Consider the following 26,071-nt stretch of genomic DNA (forward strand, 5'->3'; position numbering starts at 1 on the left):
TGTAACGGAGAATGCTACAAGCTCCCACTACCTTTCAACTTGGTCTTTGTTGCACATGCCAGGACTTAGCAAATGCTGTGAGGGAAAAAGCAGAGGCAAATGTGGGGCTTGCATAGCTGCACTAGTGTACATTCTTTCCAGCAATCTTCTCTTCAAGTCCCACTTGGATTGTTTTTTTCTTTAACAACTTCGGTTGCTTTAAGTATTTTACCTAGCTTCTATGTTTACTATTGATTGGAAGGTTAGTACAAGCTCCTCCATTGTGCTCAGATGTTGGATGTAGCTTCTGCTTATCCACAAGTGTCCCAAAGCCCCAAGGGACTGGTTTAGGATTTATCCTCTGTCACTTGGATGATCACACCAGACTTCTAACTGGTCTCTGCTTATAGGCTTACCCTTTCCAATCCATGCTAACTCAGGAAAATGATACATCTGTTGTATTATTCCAAAATTTCTTATAGTATACATTTCTCAGATAATAAACTATGGCTTCTGGCTTCCCCTCTCTACACACAGTGCTGCAGACTTGGTTCAAAAATTAGGAACTGGCAAGCCATGCTTTGGGAGGCCCAAGTGGGAGGATTGCCTGAGGTTAGGAGCTCGAGACCTGCCTGGCCAACACAGTGAGACCCCATCTCCAGAAAAAAAAATGAGCTTGGCACGGTGGTGCACTCATTTAGTTCTAGCTACTTAGGAGGCTGAGAATCACTGGATTCCAGGAGTTCAAGGCTGCACTGAGCTTTGATTGTGCCACTGTACTCCAGCGTAGGTGACAGAGCAAGAACTTGTCTCTAAAAAACAAACAAAACACAATGAAGAACTGAATTCCTAAAGTATCCAGGTACTGTATGAGCAGTGAGCCAAGATGGATATGCACAGTTCTGGTCATTGAGTCTAGTATAATGAGGATGATAGAACTATGAAAGATAACCTCAAAATTGTAATTTTTATGATGTAATCATGCCCCTGACACTACAGGAGCCTCGATAATGGCATGGGCCTAGTTAGTACAATCCCCTTGCTGGGCTAGAGTCAGCAATGAGCTGTAATAGGAAGTCATTGTCTGTCAATACTGACACAAGGAACATTTACCGAGCATTTACTATGTTCTAGGAACTGTTCTGGCTGATCTGGAAGGGGAGATAAAGAAGTCTACCATTTGCCCTAAAGGGGTTTGCAGTCTCTTAGGAGACAACCCTGCCAAACAGCAACATACCAGGTTGTTTGAAACACATCAACAACAAAACAACACCACCAAACAAAACAGAAACAGGAGCAAATCTATTTTTTTAAAGAGTTGAGAAGAATAGCACAAATACATAAAATGAAAAAGAAGAACAATCTTCAAAATAGAAAATAAATTTTATTATAAATTATTATAAATATGACTTCACAAAACAAGCTGTACAAATGGGCCATAAACACATGAGATGATGCTCAGCATCTTTAGTCATCAGGGAAATGTAAACTAAAATCCCAAAATTCCACTCAGAAACACTAAATGGCTAAAATAGAAAAGGTGAGAAAGAATGAATGTTGGTGAAGTTGAGGAACAATGGGGACGCTGATGCTGGGAATGTAAACTGATGAAACCACTTTGGAAAAAAATATTTGGCGATTCTTAGGAAGTTCAACATATATTTATCCTATAGCCCAGACATTTCAGTCTTAGGTACTCACCCAAGAGAAATTGGTTGTTTGAGGGCCTGAAGGGAGAACTGGCAGGGGGTGCTTTATGAGTGTTGTGAGTTAGGCCCTGGGCTTGCGATCCGAGGAGGGAAGAGGAGAGAGGCTGATTTTGGTATCCTGAGATTCTTCATGGACGCAAGAAGCCAAAGTGAAATCCTGAAGTGGGTTGTAGGGGTCCAGGAAACTCAAAGGCTTTCTTTAGGTGCATCTGAAGAGATCCGCTGCTTGCTTTGTTCTTTCCTACCAGACTTGGGCCAACAGAGACCACTTTGTCTTCTAGCATCTGTGGGACTGCTCCTGTTAGGAGAAGAAGGTATCTGAGTTACCTAAGGTGAATCCATACGGGTCTGCAGCAACCTCAGTTCTTATCTCTTCAGAGCAGCAAGAATTCGACTAAGAGGCATAAGGCAAAACAAGACCGAGGCAAGTCTCAGAGCAGCAGCGGAAGCTTATTAAAGAGCTTTAGAGCAGAAAGTAAAGTACACTTGGAAGAGACTCCAGTGGGTGACTTGAAGGACAAGTGCCCTGCTTAACCTTGATCCTGGGACTTTATATTCTGGCCCATTTTTGGCATATTGCACCCCTTTCCCATGATTCTTCCCTTAGGGTAGGCTGCCCACCTGCTAACACCCTCCTTATGCTTGGGAAGTGAGCATGCGCAGTGTGTTTAGGAAATTGTACTCATGTCCATCTGAGGCTTTCTTCCCTTTTCTGGTGGAATGCCTCCGGAAGGTCATACTCTGCCATTTTCTCTTAAGGCACATGCCTGGACTCACTTGCCCAAATCCTGAGATTTTATTGGAAGCTGATTACCAATCTCAAGTGTTTTTATCTGTTTGGGAAGTTGCCTCTCCCTGGTGCCCGAGTTCAATGAACACTTGAGTGTGGCAGCTATGGACCCTCAGGAGATTGTCTTTCCTCACTGGCTGCCAAGTTCTCATTTTTAGAGAGGCAGTGTGGTAAGTGCCCAACCATCACTTGCTGGTCGCCTGACATTCCTGGTGGGTTGGGGGTAGAGCCCTCTCCTGCCTGGTTCATGTCTGTCTAACTACCTGTAACACTCCTATTTGGAGTCCAGGAGCAACTTGAGCCTCAGTGATAAAGATTCTGTGTTAGCAGGCCCAGCAGTCAGCAATGATGAGTCAGGAGAAACTGAACACTTACCAGTGACATGCAGAGGGGAGGCAGAAAGATGACAACTTGGACAAAAAGTAAATTCTATTAAAAAAATGTGAGTGGCCAACACTTTCTGAGGCCAAAACACGATTTCTCTTATAAACAATTTAGTGAGTGAATTGAGATCCAAATTTGATTTGACAAATACTTCAAAACAAAAAGAAGAAATATATGAAACCATGAGGAAAAAGAAGGGACGCGGCAGATAAATCAAGAATAACAAAATGTAAATTACTAGAATTTCACAAGGAGTAAAAGGTATTCGTGGAAGTAAGACAATAATTAAAGAATAGTAGATAATTTCTTGAATGTAATAAAGGGCTCACTGTTTCAGGTTAAACCATTGCTTTCTCAACAGGAGTGATAATGTCCCTAATGGGGCAGAATCTGGTTCTTGGGGGAGTGAACAGAAATCTCACTCCCTTTATGTACAGAGCACAGATGCCGTACATAAACAAATACACAATATATCTATGCTATTAAAATTGTATGGGGAAGCGATTAGGGAAAAATGTCTGAGAAGTCTCCTTAAGTGGGGGTTGATTAAAACAATGGAGAAATACTGGACAAGAGTGATGAGAAAAAAGAAACACTGAGGCATCTGTCAGTACAAATTTTGAACTCAAAAGAGAAAAAGAAAAATCTGACAAACAAACATACAGTTAAAAAGAACATATTATCTACAGAAGAAGAATGATGCTGGAATTAGACTTTTTATCTCCAACGCTGGAACGGACAGTGGCATAGCAGTTAAGGACTACTGAGAGAAAGGACTACAGCCCCACAATCCTGTACCCAGCTGAGATGTGGCCCCTCTGTTAGGTTGAAGGAAAGATACACAGCAATTCAGACAGTTTATCTCCTGTGTCCCCCAACAGAGAAACCTATTTGAGAGAAGACTTTCCAAACATTATCACTTATGTGAACCTGAACAACAATTGGTGGGAATGTGAAGAAAAGAAAGGAAATGGAGGCATGTACTGAGGCTGGGACTAAATATTTCAATAATTTCTTATGTGTTTAACAGAAAAAGAATTTAGACTTCAGGTAAAGTTCAGTTGTAAATAAGGACTCAGAAATTGAAGGAACTATCTGTGAGATACATTTGACTAAGACTATTGAACTAAAATTAACAAAATATCCTGGCAATACCTGGAAGTTAGGACTAGGGGATCAGTGAAAAGTGAAAAAGAATTAAGAGCATTGCAAAACTCTTGTTTTCAAATAAGTACTAGAGAAACGTGTTCTGATCAGGAAGGCAGAGAAAGCGCAGGTAACCATTTAATGGGGAGGGTAATCCAAGTAAAATTTCAAGCTAAGTACAAAATGGAGTATATAACAACTTGATAAAACCAAGGGCAGAAATAACAATATAAAATCAAGAAGATGCGAGGAATGTACAGTAAAAAAGTCATTACACCAAATGTGTATAGACGAAATTCTAGCATGAAATAAATTTTGAAATGTGGGTGGGTGAAGGGATCACAGGAATAAGAAATAAAATCAGGATGAACATAATCCATGCCCAGAGATTTTGATTCATTTGATCTGGGGTAGGTCCCAGACATTGGCATCTTATAAAAGTTTGGTAGAAAGGTCTTGAAATATCCAGCCACAGTTAACAATCACTGAACTGGAAAATCACTCTTAGCAGATTCCAGAACTGGAACTGTTATTGATGCCTGTGTCTTGAGGTGCCAAGAAGCCATAATACCTTTGCCCTCAGAATCTTGAGATTTATTTATTTTTGTTCAGGTCCTGTATAACTTGTGATGTCGCAATAGCAGCGGAAACATTTTTCTCTGTCTCATCACGTTGTTTTTCTAATACACTTCTCCAGATTTTGTCTTGTGTGTGTTCCCCTATACTTGGACTTACGTAGTCAAGAAGTCTGGTGCTTTGAAAAGCAATTAGTGTTTAAATAAATTATGTCTACTTTTATGTCTCTGAGTCGGTACTCTACCATCAGCTCAACATCTAATCCAATTAACCACGTACTGTTTCCCTGGATTTTTTCGATTGTCTCACTTTGTGCCTTCACTGGGAGGCAGAACATAATAAATGCCCTTGACATTTCCCCTGAGGACATAGGCAGTACCCGTAGTACTACCTCTTAGAAGTGTTTTAAGTAGAAATTCACTCATATGATATATTTAGTATTTCACACTGATCCTCCCAGTATTATCCTTTTATTTCTGTTGAAATTATATGCAACCACTTGGTGTATCAGTCTTCAAGGTTTGGTTTAACACTGTTTCTCAATTCTTTTGGAATACACAAAACATCTTCCTTTTCAGTAACACTTATAGCTGGTCTCTGAGATTTTTCTTTTTTTCATTTGTTAGATTTCTTTAGGTCTCAGTCATTGAGTCTAATAAGACATTTCACAACATATTTAAGATCTGACTAGCTTTTCATTTATGTTGAATGTTTCCTCTCCTTTGGTTTTTCAAGAAAATCCTGTTCATTCTCTATGCCCGAAGCAGTGCATTTAACAATTCTTCAGGTGCTTCTAATGTATAGTCAGGTTTCAAAAATCTCTAGGGAAGTTCTTCTAAAACTTTGGGTTTTGGAATTATTAGGAAGACTTTGAAAAACACAGATCTCCGGGCTTCACCACTAGAGTTTCTGATTCAGTGGGTTGAGGTCCAAATTTGCATTTTTTTTTAACAAGCTCCCAATTGATGCTAATGCTGAGCACACACTTTGAGAAACTTGAAGGTGTTTACTGATTTAAAAAATACAGTAAGCACTCACTAACTGTGGTTAATAGGTTCTTCAAAACGATGACTTCAAGCGAAATGATGTACAATAAAATCAATTATATCATAGGTTAATTGATATGAACAAGAGTCACAAAAACATCACCAAATTTCTAAATAAAGATTCAACACACTTTGAATATTAAACCTTGAAATAAATGTGAGTTATGCATGCATTTAAGAAAGCTTAATAAAACCAAGTAAGATTATTTTTTACCCAATTTTCAGTGAATCAGTGAGTGAAAGTGGTCGTAGTTGTGGTAAGTTAAATCAAGGAATAAATGTTTGCAAAGAAAAAATTATAAGGAGCTCTTCCTACTACTACACAGTTAAAAACCAACAATGAGAGACGCGGCAGGCTGATCTATTTTGTACTCTGATCATTATTGTCTTGCATGTGTATGATTACCACATATTTTATGAATTTTTATTTTTCAGTAATTTGTATTCATTCATTCATTTTCCAATCTGCTGATTCCACTTTAGAGTGGCAGGTGGCTGGAGCCAATCTCGGCAGCTCAAGGTGTGAGGCAGGAACCAACGCTGGACAGGACCCCATCTGGGGTTCAGGGCACACCCTCACACTAGGACCATAGAGATGTCAGTTCACCTGATGTGCACATCTTTGGGATGTAGGAAGAAACAAGAGTATCCAGAGACAACCCACACAGACATAGGGAGAATATGCAAACTCCACAGAGACAGTGGCCCCGCCAGAAGTCAAATTTTTTTCTCATTAATGTTATAATAAAATGATGTTAGGTGAGGCTGGGCACAATGGCTCATGCCTGTAATCCCAGCACTTTGGGAGGCTGAAGCGGGTGGATCACTTGAGCCCCTGGGCTTTTGAGACCAGCCTGGGTAACATGGTAAAATTCCATCCTCTACAAAAGATACCAAAGTTACTCAGGCATGGTGGTACACACCTGTAGTCCAAGCTACTCAGGAGATCGAGATGAGATGAATGATTGAGCCCAGGAGTTTGAGGTTGCAGTGAGCCATGACGGTACCACTGCATTACAACCGGGGTGACAGAGTGAGACCCTGTCTCAAAATGAAAAAAGAAATAAAAGGATGTTATTTGAGAACCTGCTGTATTTGCAATGTAAGAATCACCTGAAGAAGGACATAGAAAAATACAATATATTGCTTTATGGATAGATTTTGTCACGGCACCAGGGACAAAAGTGATGTCCCTGATCTGATTTACATTGAAATAAATGTGAGCCATACATATATTTAAGAAAAATTTATAAAAACAAGCAAGGTTATTATTTACTCAATTTTTGGTGAATCAGTGAGTGACAGCAAACAGAGCTCACAAATAAATGAATCCCGACTGAGTGGGGCCCCCTTTGTGGAGAGTTGCATCTTTAGGAATTTAATCATTTTGATGATTATTTCGATTAGTTAGGAGCCCATTATCATAATCTAATCAACGATAAGTTGATTGATTATAAAGTGACATGATTATCCTTATTGTTTGGAACCCCTTTCATAATTTTAAAATCTCTTCATTTTCTTAATAAATTTTACAAACTTTTAAGGAAAATAATTCTAAACATTGTATTTCAGTACCGAAAACTAAGACACAACTGTACTTGAAGGCATATTAAAGTAGGCAGAGGCTTGCAGCAATTGCTGCCTTCTCTGGAGAATCATTATGATTTCAGTAATATCAAATGCAGAAAATGTTGTGTTGAATAACTCTTAAAATACCATAAGCAGATATGTTGTTGAGAATGGGATTTTTTTTGTATTGGTGAAAAATTTTGTGAACTTCTGGACAAAACTATATAAAATGGTCCTGTGATTTATGCAATTGCATTTCTCGAACATTATGAAAATTAAAACAAGCAACAACACGTGTAATTTATAATTAAATAGGGTGCAGCCTTGGACGTTGTCAACATGTTTATCATCCAATTTCATGTTTGAAGGTCAGTGGAGAGTCCTATGACATGCTTGCAGGTAGCTTAATTGTCCTGGCCGTTGCCAATAGCAGCCCCCATTCACTAGGAGAACCACCAGAGCAAACTACAGATTTTAAATGAATCCAGACTGGGTGGTGCCACCTTTGTGGAGAGTTAATGCTTTAGGTAATTTAATCATCTTGATTGTTCTTGTGATGAGTTAGGAGACGATTATCACAACCTAATCAATCCAGAAGTCATGAAGTCTCCACCCACTAATTAAGGTGACTCAATATAAACCTGCCTCCTGTGCCTCCCCATTAGCTCATTTGGAAGACCTGGGTATAGGTGGTCGTCTCCTCGGCTCCCAGTCCCTGCAGCAGCTGAGGTGCCTGTGTCTCTCTGGTTCCCAGTGGCCACCATCATGCTCTCCTCCACACTCAGGGTGGCTGTGGTGTGCGTGAGCAATGTCAACAGGAGCATGGAGGCCCACAGCATCCTCAGGAGAAAAGGGCTAAGTGTCCGGTCTTTTGGAACTGAATCTCATGTGAGGCTACCAGGACCAAGACCCCATCGTCCTGTAGTTTATGATTTTGCAACAACATATAAGGAGATGTACAATGACCTCCTCAGGAAAGATAGAGAATGCTACACCCGCAACGGAATCTTACACATCTTGGGAAGAAATGAGAGAATCAAGCCCGGTCCAGAAAGATTTCAGGACTGCACTGATTTCTTTGATGTCATCTTCACCTGTGAGGAGAGGGTCTATGACACAGTGGTGGAAGATCTGTGTTCCAGAGAACAGCAGACCTTTCAGCCTGTGCACGTGATCAACATGGACATCCAAGATACCCTGGAAGATGCCACCCTGGGAGCTTTCCTCATCTGTGAGATTTGCCAGTGCCTGCAGCAGTCAGACGACATGGAAGACAATCTGGAGGAGCTGCTGTTGCAAATGGAGGAGAAGGCAGGAAAAAGCTTTCTTCACACCGTCTGCTTCTACTGAAGATCTGGGCTGGCTTTGTCCCCTTCCTCAGTAAGAACTTCGGCATGGGACTTTAGTCCGGATTTATTGTGAGAAGCATCTGCAGAAACCTTCCACTGAGTACTGTTTGTATTACTTTTGTACACATCACCTGGAAAGAGACTATTACCAAGAAAATATTTTATGGGAAATCAGAAGGACTAACATTTTTAAAAGCACTGAAAAATGCTTGGCATTGTTCTAGGTGCATTACATGGCATAACTAATTTAATGCTTATATCATTCTACAAGGAAGCTAGCCCACCATGACACCATTTTCCAGAGGAGCAAACCGAGCTCATAATGGGCTGCTGGAAAAATGATTTGTTTGAGGGTATTCAGCAGATAAATAACATTGTATAGATAAGCACCTTTTAAATAAACTTCCTTTTCTCAATTTGAGTGGTTTATTATTATTTTTTTAATTTTTTAAGTTAGTTGAGACCAATGGAGTGTGGTATGTTAACTTAAATGTTGTTCTTCTTTAATAAGAGTATAATATTACATGTTTGAACAGATAAATGTTTTTACATATAGATTATATCTTTTTTACTAATGCTCACTTTAATAGGTAAAATCCAAGTTGGATAATGAACTACATATTATTGTAAGATTTGGAATTATCTGCTCAAATCATAGGTCATCAAATTAAATGAAATAAAAAATGTAAATAAAAAGTATATTCTTATTTCTGTTGGGGGGATGCATTTCAAGCCAATAAGCGACATGCTTCTGTTTAAACCTTATGAATTACCCTGAAAAAGTAAAACCACAAGTTGGATAACAAACCACAGATTATCGTAAAATTTGGAATTATCTACTCAAATAATAGGTCACCAAAGAAAATCAAATAAAAAATTTTAAAAAAATCTATATTCTTATTTATGTTGGGGGATGGATTTCACACAACTAAGCCACATTTTTTTATTTAAGGCTTATAGATTACACTGAAATAAGCAATCTCTCATATTGAGAGATTCAAATTGTATTAAATTTAAAATGTTTTTTGATTTGAGCATTGAGAACATCAGGTGATAAACCTAATGATGTTTTCATGGAGAAACAAGTGAAACACTTTCCATAATCCTTGGTAGTGGCACTAAAACATGTTCACTAATAGGAGAAAAAATAGATCGGAAGTAGTTGTTCAGAGTTGAATTAATTTACATGTCATCTATTGAATTAGACTTATTATGGCAACCTGAAATAACAGCAGAGATTGGCTTTCAAAAGATAATGAGTTTATTTAAATGAAGGATTGTAAACTGGAATGCACCAGGTATAACAAGTTGTAGGTGCATCCTGAGATTTTGGGGTAAGGGGAAACTCTTAAAGGCAAAAAGAAGTCCACAGAAACTACTTTAAACCAAAGTTCATTGGTAACAGAAGCTGACTGCAGGAGTTGGCGTTAGCTTCTTGGTGGAGACAGCCATTGCTAGGCATGTGTTCTTGCGAGAACATTTTATCTGGAATGCTGCAGTCTTGAATATAATGCAGTTACAGAAATATGTGTGAACATGCAGAATGAGCAAAGTGTGTAAGACCTGCTGGTGGTGTAAAGCATGTAGGATGTGCCATAATCTCTTGTGGGTTTTAGGGAGTCGTGATAGCTCTTATCTCAGATATACAGGCATGGGCTCCCCTCCTTCATGACCCTCCAGCTCCACTTCACCTGGATCTGACGATAGTGGACTTCATCTTGGTAGTAACAACTTTCACATTTTTGGTATCAGAAACTTCCAAAGTTTTAAGAAAATATTCTTTTTCCTCTTGCAGTGTAGGTAGCAGGAGGCAACTGGAAGTGGGGAAGCCAGCTGGTACAGTAGTTTGCAGAGGAGAGGTTGGGAGCTTGGGAGAGGGAAGTGTCTGTCAAAAGGCAGAAGAATGGACACATTGGAGAGGGATGTTAGAGCTGACATGAGAGACTTCTTGATGAGAAAAGGAGGACTTTTAAATCACTCTCAGATTTCTGACTTTAAGGGTGGCTGGGTCCAAATATATAAGTGAAAGTTTTGGAGAGATAGTTTCTGTCTATTCTGTCAATGTGGCTTAAGATAAGGCCATCAGCTGGCAGTGGGCAGTCAGGATCATGATTGGGGATGGGGTGAGGATATTTGGCATAGATAATTGTTTTAAAATATGGGAATACAAACCTGAGTGTAGGTTTTTGTGAGAGCTCTTCTGAAGATAAAAGTGAGACTGTCCCATAGATACTACTTTTACCAGCCAATCCATTTGGAAAAACATGACAAGGTGGTTGAGTTTCTCTTTTCTCTCTGTTTGGACATGGACAATGCAAATGTGACAGAAGAGCAAGGTGCAGAAATGCTTCGGGAGTTTTAAAGGGTGTAATTATAGTGATAAACCATGAAAGCTGGTTTTGGACCTGAAAGGGTGAATAAGTAGGGATTGGGCTGGAATCCATGGGTTGTGGCACAATGCATGGTCAAACAGCCCTTAGAGTTTAAATAAAGAAGCAAAAGTGAATGGAAAGATGTGGTCTTATAGTTGGGGCATGACTGTTTCAGATTTTAATCTAGTGGTGAGTTTCTTGATGACTATGACCATGGGTATCTCTGGTGGGGTGTAGACAGGTGCAATTGGAGAAGAAGTGAGAGTGTTGAGGGTGCTGGGTGGATAATCTGTGTGGGTGCTGGAATTGCTAAGAACTGTGGCAGTAGTTGGGTGTGAGGAAGCATGAGAAGTGAGAGCTAATATTATCACTAAAAATCCAGGGTGTGGGAAGTATGGGGCATGATTATATGTTGGGCAGATATGGTAAGCAGACTTTCTAGGTTGTTGAACACCTCTAGTATTGGTTTATTGGGTAGAGGGAGGGGAGCTCTGATTGGAAGTTGTAATGGTGACCTCGCGTATCTGACTATATACTATGTAGAGTGGGAAATAAAGATTTAGATTTGCTGTAATGAAAATACAATGATTTCTTGAGGAAGTAGCCAGAGAAAGAGGCAAATGGGTGTTCACATGGTTATTGAAGATGAAAAATGACATTTGGATACAAATTTCAGGAAGATTTGAAGATGAATCTTAACTATAAATGTGAGTTATGCCAGAAAGAAGGTTATTGTGATAAGGACCAGTGAAATGAACATTGCTTTAGGTGTGTCTGAGAAATTTCTATTTCTTGATTACATGATGTATGCCTTATAATAATTTCTTAAGCAACTCCTTTATTTTTGTTTGGTTTTCTGTATTTGTGTATGTGTGTTTTTTCTTCCGTTTTAAAATTACCATAAGAAGACTAACAAAGCACTCAAAAAATGAGGGAAATACTTTGTTTCATAAAATTACTTAACATTATAAGTATGTGAATAGCTTTATTTGTAATTGTTTTATTTCCTCTCTTTTACTTCCTCTCCCTCCTCACTTTCCACATCGAATCTTCTCCTTCTCCTTCTTTTTTTTTTTTTTTAGTATTTATTGATCATTCTTGGGTGTTTCTCAGAGAGGGGGATTTGGCAGGGTCATAGGACAATAGTGGAGGGAAGTTCAGCAAATAAACATGTGAACAAGGGTCTCTGGTTTTCCTAGGCAGAGGGCACTGCCGCCTTCCACAGTGTTTGTGTCCCTGGGTACTCGAGATTAGGGAGTGGTGATGACTCTGAAGGAGCATGCTGCCTTTAAGCATCTGTTTAACAAAGCACATCTTGCACTGCCCTTAATCCATTTAACCCTGAGTGGACACAGCACATGTTTCAGAGAGCACGGGGTTGGGGGTAAGGTTATAGATTAACATCATCCCAAGGCAGAAGAATTTCTCTTAGTACAGAACAAAATGGAGTCTCCTATATCTACTTCTTTCTACACAGACACTGCAACAATCTGATTTCCCTTTCTTTTCCCCACATTTCCCGCTTTCTATTCGACAAAACCGCCATCGTCATCATGGCCCATTCCCAATGAGGTGTTGAGCACACTTCCCAGACGGGGTGGCGGCCGGGCAGAGGAGCTCCTCACTTCCCAGACGGGGCTGCCGGGCAGAGGCGCCCCCAACCTCCTGGACGGGGCGGCTGCCCGGGCGGGGTGTGACCCCCACCCCCTGGACAGGGCGGCTGCTGGGCGGAGGGGCTCCTTACTTCTCAGACAGGGCGGCGGGGCAGAGACACTCTTCACCTCCTAGACGGGGTGGCGGTCGGGCAGAGACACTCCTCAGTGCCCAGACGAGGTCACGGCTGGGCAGAGGCGCTCCGCATATCTCAGACGATGGGCGGTCAGGCAGAGATGCTCCTCACTTCCCAGGCTGGATGGCTGCCGGGAAGAGACGCTCCTCACTTCCCAGACTGGGCAGCCGGGAAGAGACACTCCTCAGTTCCCAGACGGGTTTGCGGCCAGGCAGAAGCGCTCTTCACATCTCAGATTGGGCAGCTGGGCAGAGGGGCTCCTCACATCCCAGACGATGGGCAGCCACGCAGAGACACTACTCACTTCCCAGACCGGATGGCTGTCCAGAAAAGGCACTCCTTACTTCCCAGACCGGGCGGCCAGGCAGAGACGCTCCTCACTTCCCAGACGGGGTGGCGGCCGGGCAGAGGCGCGCTTCACATCTCAGTTTGGGCAGCTGGGCAGAGGGGCTCCTCACATCCCAGACGATAGGCAGCCAGGCAGAGACACGCCTCACTTCGCAGACCGGATGGCTGCCCGGAAGAGGCACTCCTTACTTCCCAGACTGGGCGGCCGGGCAGCGATGCTCCTCACTTCCCAGAAGGGGTGGCGGCCGGGCAGAGGCTGCAATCTCGGCACTTTGGGAGGCCAAGGCAGGTGGCTAGGAGGTGGAGGTTGTAGTGAGCCAAGATCACGCAACTGCCCTCCAGCCTGGGAAACATTGAGCACTGAGTGAGCGAGACTCCATCTGCAATCCCGGCACCTCGGGAGGCCGAGGCGGGCAGATCGCTCGCGGTCAGGTGCTGGAGACCAGCCCGGCCAACAGGGCGAAACCCCTTCTCCACCAAAAAATACAAAAACCAGTCAGGCATGGTGGCGCGAGCCTGCAATCCTAGGCACTCGGCAGGCTGAGGCAGGAGAATCAGGCAGGGAGGTTGCAGTGAGCCGAGATGGCAGCAGTACAGTCCAGCCTCAGCTTGGCATCAGAGGGAGACCGTGGAGAGGGAGAGGGAGAGGGCTGAGCCTCCTCCTTCTTCTTTTTTGAGACAGAGTCTCGCTCTGTTGCCCAGGCTGGAGTGCAGTGGTGTGATCTTGGCTCACTCACTGCAACATCCACCTCCCATGTTCAAGCAATTCTCCTGCCTCAGCCTCCCAAGTAGCTGGGAGTACAGGTGCACAGCACCACACTTGGTTAATTTTTGTATTTTGGATTACTGGTGTGAGCCACAGCTCCCGGCCCCATGTCCGATCTACCCCAAGGTGTGACCTGGATTGTGTAATCACCATGTGGCTTGTTTGTGGTTTTACACAAGTCTAATCCATGAAGCAGAGAATGTAATACTTCAAGCTCAGTCTGTTGGTTGAAGCAAGTCGTAAGGCAATGTCCCTGGATAGAAGGGGATGGGTAATAGACTGCACATCATGATGGGGGAATGGCACGCATGTTCAGCAGAGAGAACGGCTGGCAGCTATGTTAAGAGATGCGCAAGCATACCTGATAAACTATCAGATTGACAAATGTTCAAAAGCTTGACACTATACTCTGCTGGCAAGTTTGTGAGGGAAAAGGCATGTTTGCCCGTCGTAATGAAAAATGTTACAAGCTCTATGGAGGGCATCTTGAATATCTAATAAATCTAAAAACATGTTTACTCTGTCTTCGAAGTGGCCTTATAAGTAGCTAGGACTCAGGTGAGTGCCACCACACTTCGCTAATTTCTATTTTTTATTATTTTGTAGAGATAGGGCTTCACTATGTTGCTCAGGCTGGTCTTGAACTCCTGGCCTCAAGGCGATTCTCCTGCCTCAGCCTCTCAAGGTGCTGGGATTATAGGCAATGAGCCACTGTTTCTGGCCTATACGTCTCTTTGACCACAGTAATCCTACTTCTAAAAATTAACCATAAGGTCTATCAGCAGAATTATCCAACTGAAGAAGTGAGAAAAAAAGAACAAAAAAGAAAAGAAAGAGATCCTCAGGTACTGGAGGAACAATATAAAAGGTCTAACAGATGTGTAGTTTGGGTCTCAAAATGAAATGAGAGAAAGAATGGGACTGATTTTTGTTTTTGAGGCAATAATTGTGAAATTATTCAAATTAGGTAAAAAGCTAAACTATTACAGATTGAAAAAGCTCACAGAACATCAAGGAGGCTTAAAAACAAAGCAAGTTGTATGTAGATGCCTCCCAATCAAACTGAAAATTAAGACAAAGGGAAAAAATTTAAATGTAGCCGAAGGAGGCAGGACAGAAAACACTGGTACCTTAGTAGCATCAAGCACTCTTGATTTTGATTACTCTCATCGTCCTCCAGTAATACAAACAGGATTATTTGGAGAAGTTGTTGATTCTGAGGCTGGAAATATATAAGATGAACCTGGGGCATCTCATAATGCCAGAGTGTTTCCTTTTCCACGAAAAATGAAGTAAAACCAAACAAACACCACGATGGGGCACATGAAAGGGCCCAGGAGGCAACTGAAAGTGCTTGCGATGGCCAAAACAGAAAGTTTGAGCAACAAAACAAAGCAGGATCGAATTGTAACCCCACATAGAAAAATAAATATCCAAGATTCCATACTGCTATGAAGAAATAATTGAATAAATACATTAATGAGGGGGAGAATAGACACATGTGTGAGGAGTAAGTCCATATAATTTACATGGATAATCCACCCACAAGGAAGTAGGGCACAAGTCCCCACTCCTTAAATGTGGACTGCACATAGGGACTTTTTCTAAACAGTCCAGCATGGAAAATGGGAAAAAGGGTAAATTCACAGTGGAGAAGGCTGATGAAGTGGAGCTGGAAGGTCATGAAGGAGGGGAGCCCATGCTTGTGTATTTGAAATAAGAAATATCAGAAGGATTCTCTAAAACCCAAGAGAGACTATGGCACATCCTACATGCTTTACACCATCAGCAGGTCTTACACACTTTGCTCATTCTGCATGGCCACACATATTTCTATAACTGCATTATCTTCAAGACTGCAGCATTCCAGAGAAAATGTTCTCGCAAGAACACATGCCTAGCAATGGCTGTCTCCACCAAGAAGCTAATGCCGACTCCTGCAATGAGCTTCTGTGACCAATAAATTTATTTCATAGCAGCTTCTGTGGACTTCTTTTTGCCTTTAAAAGTTTCCCCTTACCTCAACCTCTCAGGATACACCTGTGACTTGTTATACCCGGTATATTCCTGATTCCAGTCCTTCATTCAAATAAACTCATTTTGAGAGCTAATCTCTGCTGTTATTCTAGGTTGCCATAATAAGTCTAGTTCAATAGATAGCGTCAATTAATTTAACTATGAACAACTACTTCTGATCTATTTTTCTCCTATTAGTAAACATGGTTTAGTGCCACTACCAAGGATTATGAAAAAGTGTTTCAATTGTTTCTCCTTGAAAACATCATTAGGTTTATCACCTGATGTTCTCAATGTTCATGCCAATGAACATTTTAAACCTAATAAAATTTTCACTATGAAAGATCCCTTTTGTTTCAGTGTAATTCATAAGGTTTAAACAAAAGCATGTCGCTTAGTGGCTTGAAATGCATCCCCCAAACAGAAATAAGAATATACTTTTTATTTAAATTTTTTATTTCATTTAATTTGATGACCTATGATTTGAGCAGATAATTCCAAATTTTACAATAATATGTAGTTGATTATCCAACTTGGATTTTACCTATTAAAGTGAGCATTAGTAAAAAAGTTATAATCTATATGTAAAAACATTTTTCTGTTCAAACATGTAATATTATACTCTTATTAAAGAAGAACAACATTTAAGTTAACATACCACACTCCATTGGTCTCAACTATCTTAAAAAATTAAAAAATTAATAAAAAACCACTCAAATTGAGAAAAGGAAGTTTATTTAAAAGGTGCTTATCTATACAATGTTATTTATCTGCTGAATACCCTTAAACAAATCATTTTTCCAGCAGTCCATTATCAGCTCAGTTTGCTCATCTGGAAAATGGCGTCATGGTGGGCTAGCTTCCTTGTAGAATGATATAAGCATTAAATTAGTAATCCCATGTAATGCACCTAACACAATGCCAAGCATTTTTCAGTGCTTTTAAAAATGTTAGTCCTTCTCATTTCCCATAAAATATTTTCTTGGTAATAGTCTCTTTCCAGGTGATGTGTACAAAAGTAACACAAACAGTACTCAGTGGAAGGTCTTTGCAGATGCTTCTCACAATAAATCCGGACTAAAGTCCCATGCCGAAGTTCTTACTGAGGAAGGGGACAAAGCCAGCCCAGATCTTCAGTAGAAGCAGACGGTGTGAAGAAAGCTTTTTCCTGCCTTCTCCTCCATTTGCAACAGCAGCTCCTCTAGATTGTCTTCCATGTCATCTGACTGCTGCAGGCACTGGCAAATCTCACAGATGAGGAAAGCTCCCAGCGTGGCATCTTCCAGGGTATCTTGGATGTCCATGTTGATCACGTGCACAGGCTGAAAGGTCTGCTGTTCTCTGGAACACAGATCTTCCACCACTGTGTCATAGACCCTCTCCTCACAGGTGAAGATGACATCAAAGAAATCAGTGCAGTCCTGAAATCTTTCTGGACCAGGCTTGATTCTCTCATTTCTTCCCAAGATGTGTAAGATTCCGTTGCGGGTGTAGCATTCTCTATCTTTCCTGAGGAGGTCATTGTACATCTCCTTATATGTTGTTGCAAAATCATAAACTACAGGACGATGGGGTCTTGGTCCTGGTAGCCTCACATGAGATTCAGTTCCAAAAGACCGGACACTTAGCCCTTTTCTCCTGAGGATGCTGTGGGCCTCCATGCTCCTGTTGACATTGCTCACGCACACCACAGCCACCCTGAGTGTGGAGAAGAGCATGATGGTGGCCACTGGGAACCAGAGAGACACAGGCACCTCAGCTGCTGCAGGGACTGGGAGCCGAGGATACGACCACCTATACCCAGGTCTTCCAAATGAGCTAATGTGGAGGCACAGGAGGCAGGTTTATATTGAGTCACCTTAATTAGTGGGTGGAGACTTCATGACTTCTGGATTGATTAGGTTGTGATAATCGTCTCCTAACTCATCACAAGAACAATCAAGATGATTAAATTACCTAAAGCATTAACTCTCCACAAAGGTGGCACCACCCAGTCTGGATACATTTAAAATCTGTAGTTTGCTCTGGTGGTTCTCCTAGTGAATGTGGGCTGCTATTGACAATGGCCAAGACAATTAAGCTACCTGCAAGCATGTCATAGGACTCTCCACTGACCTTCAGACATGAAATTGGATGATAAACATGTTGACAAAGTTCAAGGCTGCAGCCTATTTAATTATAAATTACAAGTGTTGTTGCTTGTTTTAATTTTCATAATGTTCGAGAATTACAATTGCATAAATCACAGGAACATTGTATATAGTTTTCCCCAGAAATTCACAAAATTTTTCACCAATACCAAAGAAATCCCATTCTCAACAACATATCTGCTTATGGTATTTTAAGAGTTATTCAACACAACATTTTCTGCATTTGATATTACTGAAATCGTAATGATTCTTCAGGGACTGCAGGAATTGATGCCATCCTCTGCCTCCAAGTTCAGCTGTGTTTTAGCTTTTCTATACTTAAATGCAATGTTTAGAATTTTTTTTGTAGCTGTATAATTTATCAAGAATATAAACCAGATTTTAAAATTATGAATGGGGTTTCAAAAAATAAGATAATCATGTCACTTTTAGATTGATTAGATTATGATGATGGACTGCTAAGTAATTAGAAGAACAATCAAAATGATTAAATTCCTAATTCAGTAACTCTCCACAAATGTGGCCCCACCCAGTCAGGATTGATTTATTGGTGAGCTGTGTTTGCTGTCGCTCACTGATTTACCAAATATTGGGTAAATAATAATTTTTTTTTTTTTTGAGGAGTCTCGCTCTGTCATGTAGGCTGGAGTGCTGTGGCACACTGTCGACTCACTGCAACCTCTACCTCCGAGGTTCAAGGGATTCTCCTGTCTCAGCCTCTCAAGTAGCTGAAGACTACAGGCACGCGGCACCACACCCGGTTAATGTTTGTATTTTTAGTAGAGATGGGGTTTCACCATGTTGTTCAGGCTGGTTTTGTACTTCCGACCTCAAGTGATCTGCCCGCTTTGGCCTCCCAAAGTGCTGAGATTACTGGTATGAGCCACCTCACCCGGCCCAATTTTACTTGTTTTTATTAATCCTTCTGAAATGTGTGTATAGCTCACATTTATTTCGGTATAAATCAGATCAGAGACATCACTTTTGTCCTTGATGCAGGGACAAAATCTATCTATATAGGAAAATATTGCATTTTTCTATGTCCCTCTTAAGGTGATTCTTACATGGCAAATACAGCAGGTTCTCAAATAACATTTTTTTTCTTTTTCTATTTTGAGACACAGTTTTGCTCTGTCACCCTGGCTGGAGTGCAGTGGTGCCATCATGGCTCACTGCAGCCTCAAACTCTTGGGCTCAATCAATCCTCCCACCTCAGCCTCCTGAGTAGCTGGAACTACAGGTGTGTACCACCATGCCTGGCTAATGTTTTTTTTTTTTTTTGTATAGGATGGGGTTTCACCATGTTACCCAGGCTGGTCTCAAATTCCTGGGCTCAAGTGATCCACCCGCTTTAGTCTCCCAAAATGGTGGGATTACAGGCATGAGCCACTGTGTCCAGCCTGAAATAATATCATTTTATTATAATATTAACTTAAACAATTGACTTCTGGCAGGCCAATATCTGCGTGGGGTTTGCATATTCTCCCCATATCTTTGTGGTTTTTATCTGGATACTCTTGTTTCCTCCCACATCCCAAAGATGTGCACATTAGATGAACTGACATCTCTATGGTCCCAGTATGGGGGTGTGCCCTGAGCCCCGAATGGGGTCCTGTCCAGCGTTGTTTCCTGCCTGACACCTTGAGCTGCCGATAGGTTCAGCCACCTGCCACTCTGAACTGGAATCAGCAGGTTGGAAAATGTTGGAATGAATACAAATTATTGAAAAATAAAAATTCATAAAACGTGGTAATCATACAAATGCAAGACAATAACGATGAAAGTACAAAATAGATCAGCCAGCCTGCTGTGTCTGTCATTATTGATTTTTTAACTGTGTAGTAGTAGGAGGTGCTCCTTACAATTTTTTCTCTGCAAGCATTTATTCCTTGATTTAACTTACCACAACTACGACCGCCATCACTCACTGACTCACCAAAAATTGGGTGAATAATAATCTTAGTAGGTTTTATTAGGCTTTCTGAATTGTATGTACAGCTCACATTTATTTCTAAGTTTAATACTCTGTGTTGAATCTTTATTTAGAAGTTTGGTGATGTTTTTGTGACTCTTGTTCATATCAATTAGCCTATGATAAAATTAATTTTATTATACAGCATTTCACTTGAAGTCATCGTTTTGGGCGCGGTGGCTCATGCCTGCAATCCCAGCACTTTGGGAGGCTGAGGCGGGTGGATCACCTGAGGTCCAGAGTTCGAGACCAGCCTGGCCAACATGGTGAAAGCCTGTCTCTACTAAAGAAATACAAAAAATGTTCCGGGCGTGGTGGCGGGTGCCTGTAACTCTGGCTACTCTGGAGGGCTGAGGCAGGAGAATTGTTTGAATCCGGGAGGCGGAGGTTGCAGTGAGCAGAGATCATGCCATTGCACTCCAGCCTGGGCGAGAAGAGTGAAACTCCGTCTCAAAACAAACAAACAAACAAACAAATTAGTAAACACCTGAAAGTTTCTCAAAGTGTGTTCGCAGACTAGCAGCATTAGCATTAATTGGGAACTTGTAAAAAATGAAAATTTAGACCGCAACCACTGAATCACAAACTCTAGTGGTGAAGCCCAGAGATCTGTGTTCTTTCCTTTACATTTCCATGAGTTGTTGTTCAGGTTCACATAAGTGATAATGTTTGGAAAGTGTTCTCTCAAGTAGGTTTCTCTGTGTGGGACACAGGAGATAAACTGCATTGCTGTGTATCTTTCCTTCACCCTGACAGAGGGGCCACATCTGGGCTGGGTACAGGATTGTTGGGCAGTAGTCCTTCCTCTCAGTAGTCCTTAACTGCTATGCCGCTGTCCGTTCCAGCTTTGGAGATAAAAAGTCTAATTCCAGCATTATTCATCTCCTGTAGATAATATGCTCTTTTTAAAAATATATATATATTTATTATACTTGAGTTCTAGGGTACATGTGCACGACGTGCAGGTTTGTTACACATGTATACATGTGCCATGTTGGTGTGCTGCACCTGTGAACTCATCATTTACATTAGGTATATCTCCTGATGCTTTCCCTCTGCACCCCCCCCCCACCGCACGACAGGCCCAGGTGTGTGATGTTCCCCTTCCTGTGTCCAAGTGTTATCATTGTTCAATTCCCACCTGTGAACAAGAACCTGTGGTGTTTGGTTTTTTGTTCTTGCGATAGTTTGCATGATGGAACTAGAAATACCATTTGACCCAGCCATCCCATTACTGGGTATATACCCAAAGGATTATAAATCAGGCTGCTGTAAAGGCACATGCACACCTATGTTTATTGCTATTCACAATAGCAAAGACTTGGAACCAACCCAAATGTCCATCAATGATAGACTGGATTAAGAAAATGTGGCACATATACACCATGGAATACTATGCAGCCATAAAAAAGGATGAGTTCATGTCCTTTGTAGGGACATGGATGAAGCTGGAAATTTGTTCTTTTTAACTGGATGTTTGTAAGATTTTTCTCTTTCTTCTTAGAGTTCAAAATTTTTACTAGCAGATGCCTCAGTGTTTCTTATTTCTCTTCACTCTAGTCCAGTATTTCTCCATTTTTTCATCAATCCCCAGTTATGGAGCCATTTTAGACACTTTTTTCTAATTGCCATCTCATAAAATTTTAATAGTAATGCCAGCTACTTGGGAGGCTGAGGCGTGAGAATTGCTTGAGCCTGGGAGGTGGACTTTGTAGTGAGTTGAGACCATGCCACTGCACTCCAGCCTGGGTGACAGAGGCAGACTGTGTCTCAAAAGTAAATAATTAAAAGGTCTATTAGATCCATTTGGTCCAATATTGAGTTTAGGTCCTGAATATCTTTGCTCTTTTTCTGCCTTGATGATCTAACTAATCCCGTCAGTGGAGTGTTGAAGTCTCCCACTATTTTTGTGTGGGATTCTAAGTCTCTTTGTAGGTTTCTAAGAACTTGCATTATGAATCTGGGTGCTCCTGTGTTGAGTGCATATATATTTAGGATAGTTAGGTCTTCATGTTGAATTGAACCCTTTACTATTATGTAATGCCCTCCTCCATTCTCAGGAGATGAGCGTGGTGCAGAAGTTCATGGATCCGGGAAATAATGAAGTATAACAGATAAACAACTTTTATCATGTCTGTATTTATTCAGTGCCTGACTGAGAATCTAAAACATAGGAAGTACACATAATCATTCTTTCCCTGCCTCTCAGGTTCCATTCTCCCCATCTCTAAATTCAGTTTCCAGAGTAGGAAGATTTACTCCCATTTTTGTTCCTGCAGTACCCTCTAATAAATGGCTGAAATTGTTTCAAAAATAAAATTATGTGACAAGAGCCCAATAGAGGCGTGTGTCTGGGGTCTGCTGGGCTGCGCGGCTGCGGCAGGGAGGGAGAGGTGCTGGTGTGGGCTCTGGGCCGCGGGAGACCAGAGGCGCCGCCGCCTCCGCAGACAGCTCCGCGATGGACATAAGGTTTTTAGTGAGAAGAATTTCTAAAAAAATTTAGGGTTTCCTCCTTGGAAGAATTTTACAAATAAGACATCAACTTGGTCACAGAGAAGGATCTTGACGTTGTAACCGGTCCTGCATCCCAGTCAAGGCTCTCTCTGTTAGATGAGGATTCTCTGTGTATCACCACAGAAACCCCAGCTTGCTGGAATAATAAAACTGTGTCTGTAGTGGGTGTTTTTCTCTCCCTTCCAAAAAAAATCCCTAGTAAGACTTAAAGCTTAGTGGAGAGATGGTTAAGTAGATCAAAGCCATTGTATTTAAATTTTTGAATTATGTATAAGAATAATCTTATGTATTTGTTATTTTATGATCTTGTAATATTTAGATAATTTGGCATATTATAGTACCTAGCAGATATAGTGCTTAACAGATTTCAACTTTTATTTATTTATTTTTAAAAATAGAGTTGGGGGGTCTCACTGTTGCCCAGCCTAGTCAAGAAATCCTGGGCTCAAGTGATCTTGCCTCGGCCTTCCAACGTGCTAGGATTATAGGAGTGAGCCACCATGCCTGACGTCAACTTTTAAATGTGCATATAAATAATTACCAAGAAGTAATTTTAAATTGAAATGTGTAATAATATATCAGCAAGTTATGTTAACAACATGTATGAGAACCTCACATCCACTATAATTCTAAATTTATTTTATTAGATTATAAGAACTAGTTAGAAACTTATTAAAACATTTTAAAAATGAAAATCAATCTATATATTTAAGGAAATCAAAACTGTAATTATTGATAAACATTGTTTAAATTTTTTATGAGGATTTATTAACTAGGTTGTAATGGCTACTTAAAAATGACTGGTAACATTTTTTAGAAAGTTTTAAAAACTGAACTTAAAATATAAGATATAATAAGATTTTTAAGTATATTTTATTTCTGAATCAACTGTTGACTTCAAAAAGGGCCGACAACCATGCAGTGCAGCTTTCTGTAAGAACCTCAATGAACACACATGAGAAAATGTAGCTTAAAAAAAGGTTCACTTTTTAAAGGACATTACTGATGTCCTAAAATATACTAGGTATATATTGTTGCTTGGGTTTTTGAAGTTGTTTGGATGAAATAAACTTGGGTTCAGTCACAGAATACAAGATTGTCTACTGATTTCAGATGATAATTTGTCTGGAGAAGATCAGCCTTCTCAAAGGCAATTGCGGAAAGACATAAGGTAATTTTGAGGACAACATTTTTTTTTTCTAGGATAGATGAAAATGGAAAAAAAGTAGTAAGAATGAAAAAGATGTTTATAACATTTAAAAAACCCTCAAAACTGACTATAAAGGAAAACCATTTTAACAGAAGCTGAAACTACATGCATTTCAGACTTATGCAGTGTATTTAAGTCACACTGGCCCCTTAGATGTTCCTACAAGCGCTGCAGACATCGGGGAGGCCTGTGGAGCGACCAGTCCTCACCTCCTCCGGCTCTCAGTGCCCCATCTGCCAGTTGTCACAGTGCTGGTACACTCTAACAAGACCTCCCCGGGGCTCAGGGATAAACAGAGAGAAACACAGTAATACTATGATACTAGAAATACTGGCTTTTAAAGTATGGTACTGTTGATTATCTTACGACAGGAAGTCCTGTCGTGTCTGAGATATGGCTCTGAAAGGATTCTTGGTCTAGGTATTTCCCATCTCTAGAGGGCGGTGATATATTTGAAGCAATCACTTAATTACAAGAGCTCTTTCCTCCTGTACCCTGCCACATTGATTGTCAATAACTCAGAATTCCCTAAGTGATAAGCGATGGCTCTCTGTGTCTTCTGACCCCCCAGAGAGCTCATAGTGGTGTCTTTGGATGCCTGCATCCTGTCCTGCCTCCTCCTCGCCTTACCGTGGGGCTCACACAGTCAATGGCCACAGAAGAGCCACTGCAGTCCCACCTGGATTCATAGCACCAGGAAAGGAGCAGGCCTCTTTCAGCCAGCCAAAGAAACACTTCCCCCTTATTAGGGAAGCTGCACAACAGACTAAAACCCGCTCCAGGAAACAGTGGACAGGGGACTCAGGTGGGTGTGGAGTGTGCGCCTCACTCCCCAGGAAAGCAGCGCTAGGGCCCTTTCCCTCAGAACTCTGTGGCGCGCATTGCTTCTGGCCAAGGAGGGGAAAGTTCTTTCTGGCCCTCCTCAAACTCTTATTACAGACCCTCCCGGAATTGCTTATACATCTTCTTGGCCCCTTTCAGCTTCACTCTGGTGATACCAGTAGGTCACTGACCCAGAACGTGGCCCCTGAACTCTGGTCTTGAGGTGGTGGTGGTGGCGATGGGCTGTTTGGGGTCAACTGACTTTTACTTCCTTCCAGGCAAGGTCACTGAGCATGTGAAAATATGCTGGCTTTCCACCTAGTGAAGAGCTACATTATCTCTGCGTGAGAGCAGGACATTTCACCTTTGAAATGGCAAGTGGAAAGAACAGGTGGAGGTAATCAAGGACACAGACACACACACACACACACACACACACACACACACACAGAGGCTAATGAGAAACAGGAGGAAAAGGGATGGTGAGCAAACAGTGGAGGGAAGTGAAGGGGTGGGTGATGAGGAGGTGAAAGGAAAAAAAGGATCTAAAGGGAAAACTAGACCTGAAAGAAGGCAGGATGCAAAGGGAGAACAGCAGAGGGCAGTTGCCGCAACCACAAATCCTTCCCACACTTACCACGCACACAGGCCTTTCTCTGCGTTTGCTTCCCCAAGCTCTTCATGGTCATCTTCTTCCTGTGGCTGAGGGCCTTGTCCCAGGTCTTCATCACCTCGCCCCAGGGTATCTGGGAGAATCTCTCCATGGATGAGTCCTTCAGGAGGAACCTGAGTTTCTTCTCTATGTCAGCTCCTCCAGATTCTGTAGCAGTGGCTCACGCAGGTGCTTTGGCCACGCCTTTCCAAGGTTGGCATTAGGCACTAGAGTCTAGAAGGAACAGAAGAAACAGCAGAATGATTTAGTAGAGAAGTCACCCTCTCTCTAGTCAGAGAAAGGGCTTCTGGAATCAGCTGTGTGACTTCTTTCTCTCCATGCCCTCTGCCATTTTCCTGACCCCACCTGGGTTACCAAACAGGCTCCTGACTGGTCTCCCCAATCCCCATTCTTGCCCTTGCAATGAATTCTTTATATTGTGGCTATAGTAAGCTTTCTAAAATGCACATCTAGTTATTTCATTTCACTTCTTAAAATCCTCAGCACCTCAGGATAAAATCACAATTTCTCAGCAAAATTTATTGGGCTCTGATAGCTTCACCTCAGGTGACCCATCCAACCTCAGTGCCATTACTTCCCTTGAATGTTTCACCTTCCCTTAAGCACCTAAGAATAGGCCCTTCTTTCTCTTCCTGTCTGAAATTTCCATAAGCTGTTCTTCCATTTCTCTGAACGTCTTTCTCCTTCATTTCGTAAACCCCTACTTACACTTCAGCCCCCAGGTTAGGGTTAGACATTACCTCCTCCAGAAAGCCTTTTCTGATCCCCAGAGATTAGGATGGTTGCTCCTTGTAAGTTCTGCCATCCCAAGATGACCCCATGTTAGTATTTACCACTGTGTTGATTAGATTGTGAACAGCTTGAGGGGACAGAATGTCTTATACCTAAGTA

At 41.5% G+C, this 26,071-nt stretch overlaps 2 protein-coding genes and 1 long non-coding RNA gene across 4 annotated transcripts in view; 2 read left to right on the forward strand and 1 right to left on the reverse strand.

The window, feature by feature from the left end:
* Positions 1-7,759: 7,759 nt before the first annotated feature.
* LOC117978393 (RNA polymerase II subunit A C-terminal domain phosphatase SSU72 like protein 2-like) lies at positions 7,760-9,322 on the forward strand. Its single transcript, XM_063608070.1, has one exon. It carries the CDS (start codon positions 7,965-7,967, stop codon positions 8,547-8,549), a length of 585 nt encoding a protein of 194 aa, XP_063464140.1. The 5' UTR covers positions 7,760-7,964; the 3' UTR covers positions 8,550-9,322.
* A 4,924-nt stretch (positions 9,323-14,246) lies between these two features.
* LOC134731187 (uncharacterized) overlaps positions 14,247-26,071 on the forward strand; it is a 148,557-nt gene continuing 136,732 nt past the window's right edge. Inside the window, exon 1 of one of the 2 annotated variants that reach the window (XR_010113323.1) lies at positions 14,247-14,668. This is a non-coding gene — a long non-coding RNA (uncharacterized LOC134731187). The remainder of the gene's footprint in view (positions 14,669-26,071) is intronic. The other variant, XR_010113322.1, reaches the window with a different exon arrangement.
* LOC117975122 (RNA polymerase II subunit A C-terminal domain phosphatase SSU72 like protein 2-like) lies at positions 16,973-17,607 on the reverse strand. Its single transcript, XM_055093870.2, has one exon. The coding sequence runs from the start codon at positions 17,555-17,557 to the stop codon at positions 16,973-16,975; it is 585 nt and encodes a 194-aa protein (XP_054949845.2). The 5' UTR covers positions 17,558-17,607.

Source organism: Pan paniscus, chromosome 9, assembly GCF_029289425.2.
Source record: "Pan paniscus chromosome 9, NHGRI_mPanPan1-v2.0_pri, whole genome shotgun sequence".
Classification (NCBI taxonomy): domain Eukaryota; kingdom Metazoa; phylum Chordata; class Mammalia; order Primates; family Hominidae; genus Pan; species Pan paniscus.

Excerpts from the sequence above, each read along its gene's own strand:
- LOC117978393 (XM_063608070.1), top strand. The coding sequence starts at position 7,965 with ATGCTCTCCTCCACACTCAGGGTGGCTGTGGTGTGCGTGAGCAATGTC.
- LOC117975122 (XM_055093870.2), bottom strand. The coding sequence starts at position 17,557 with ATGCTCTTCTCCACACTCAGGGTGGCTGTGGTGTGCGTGAGCAATGTC.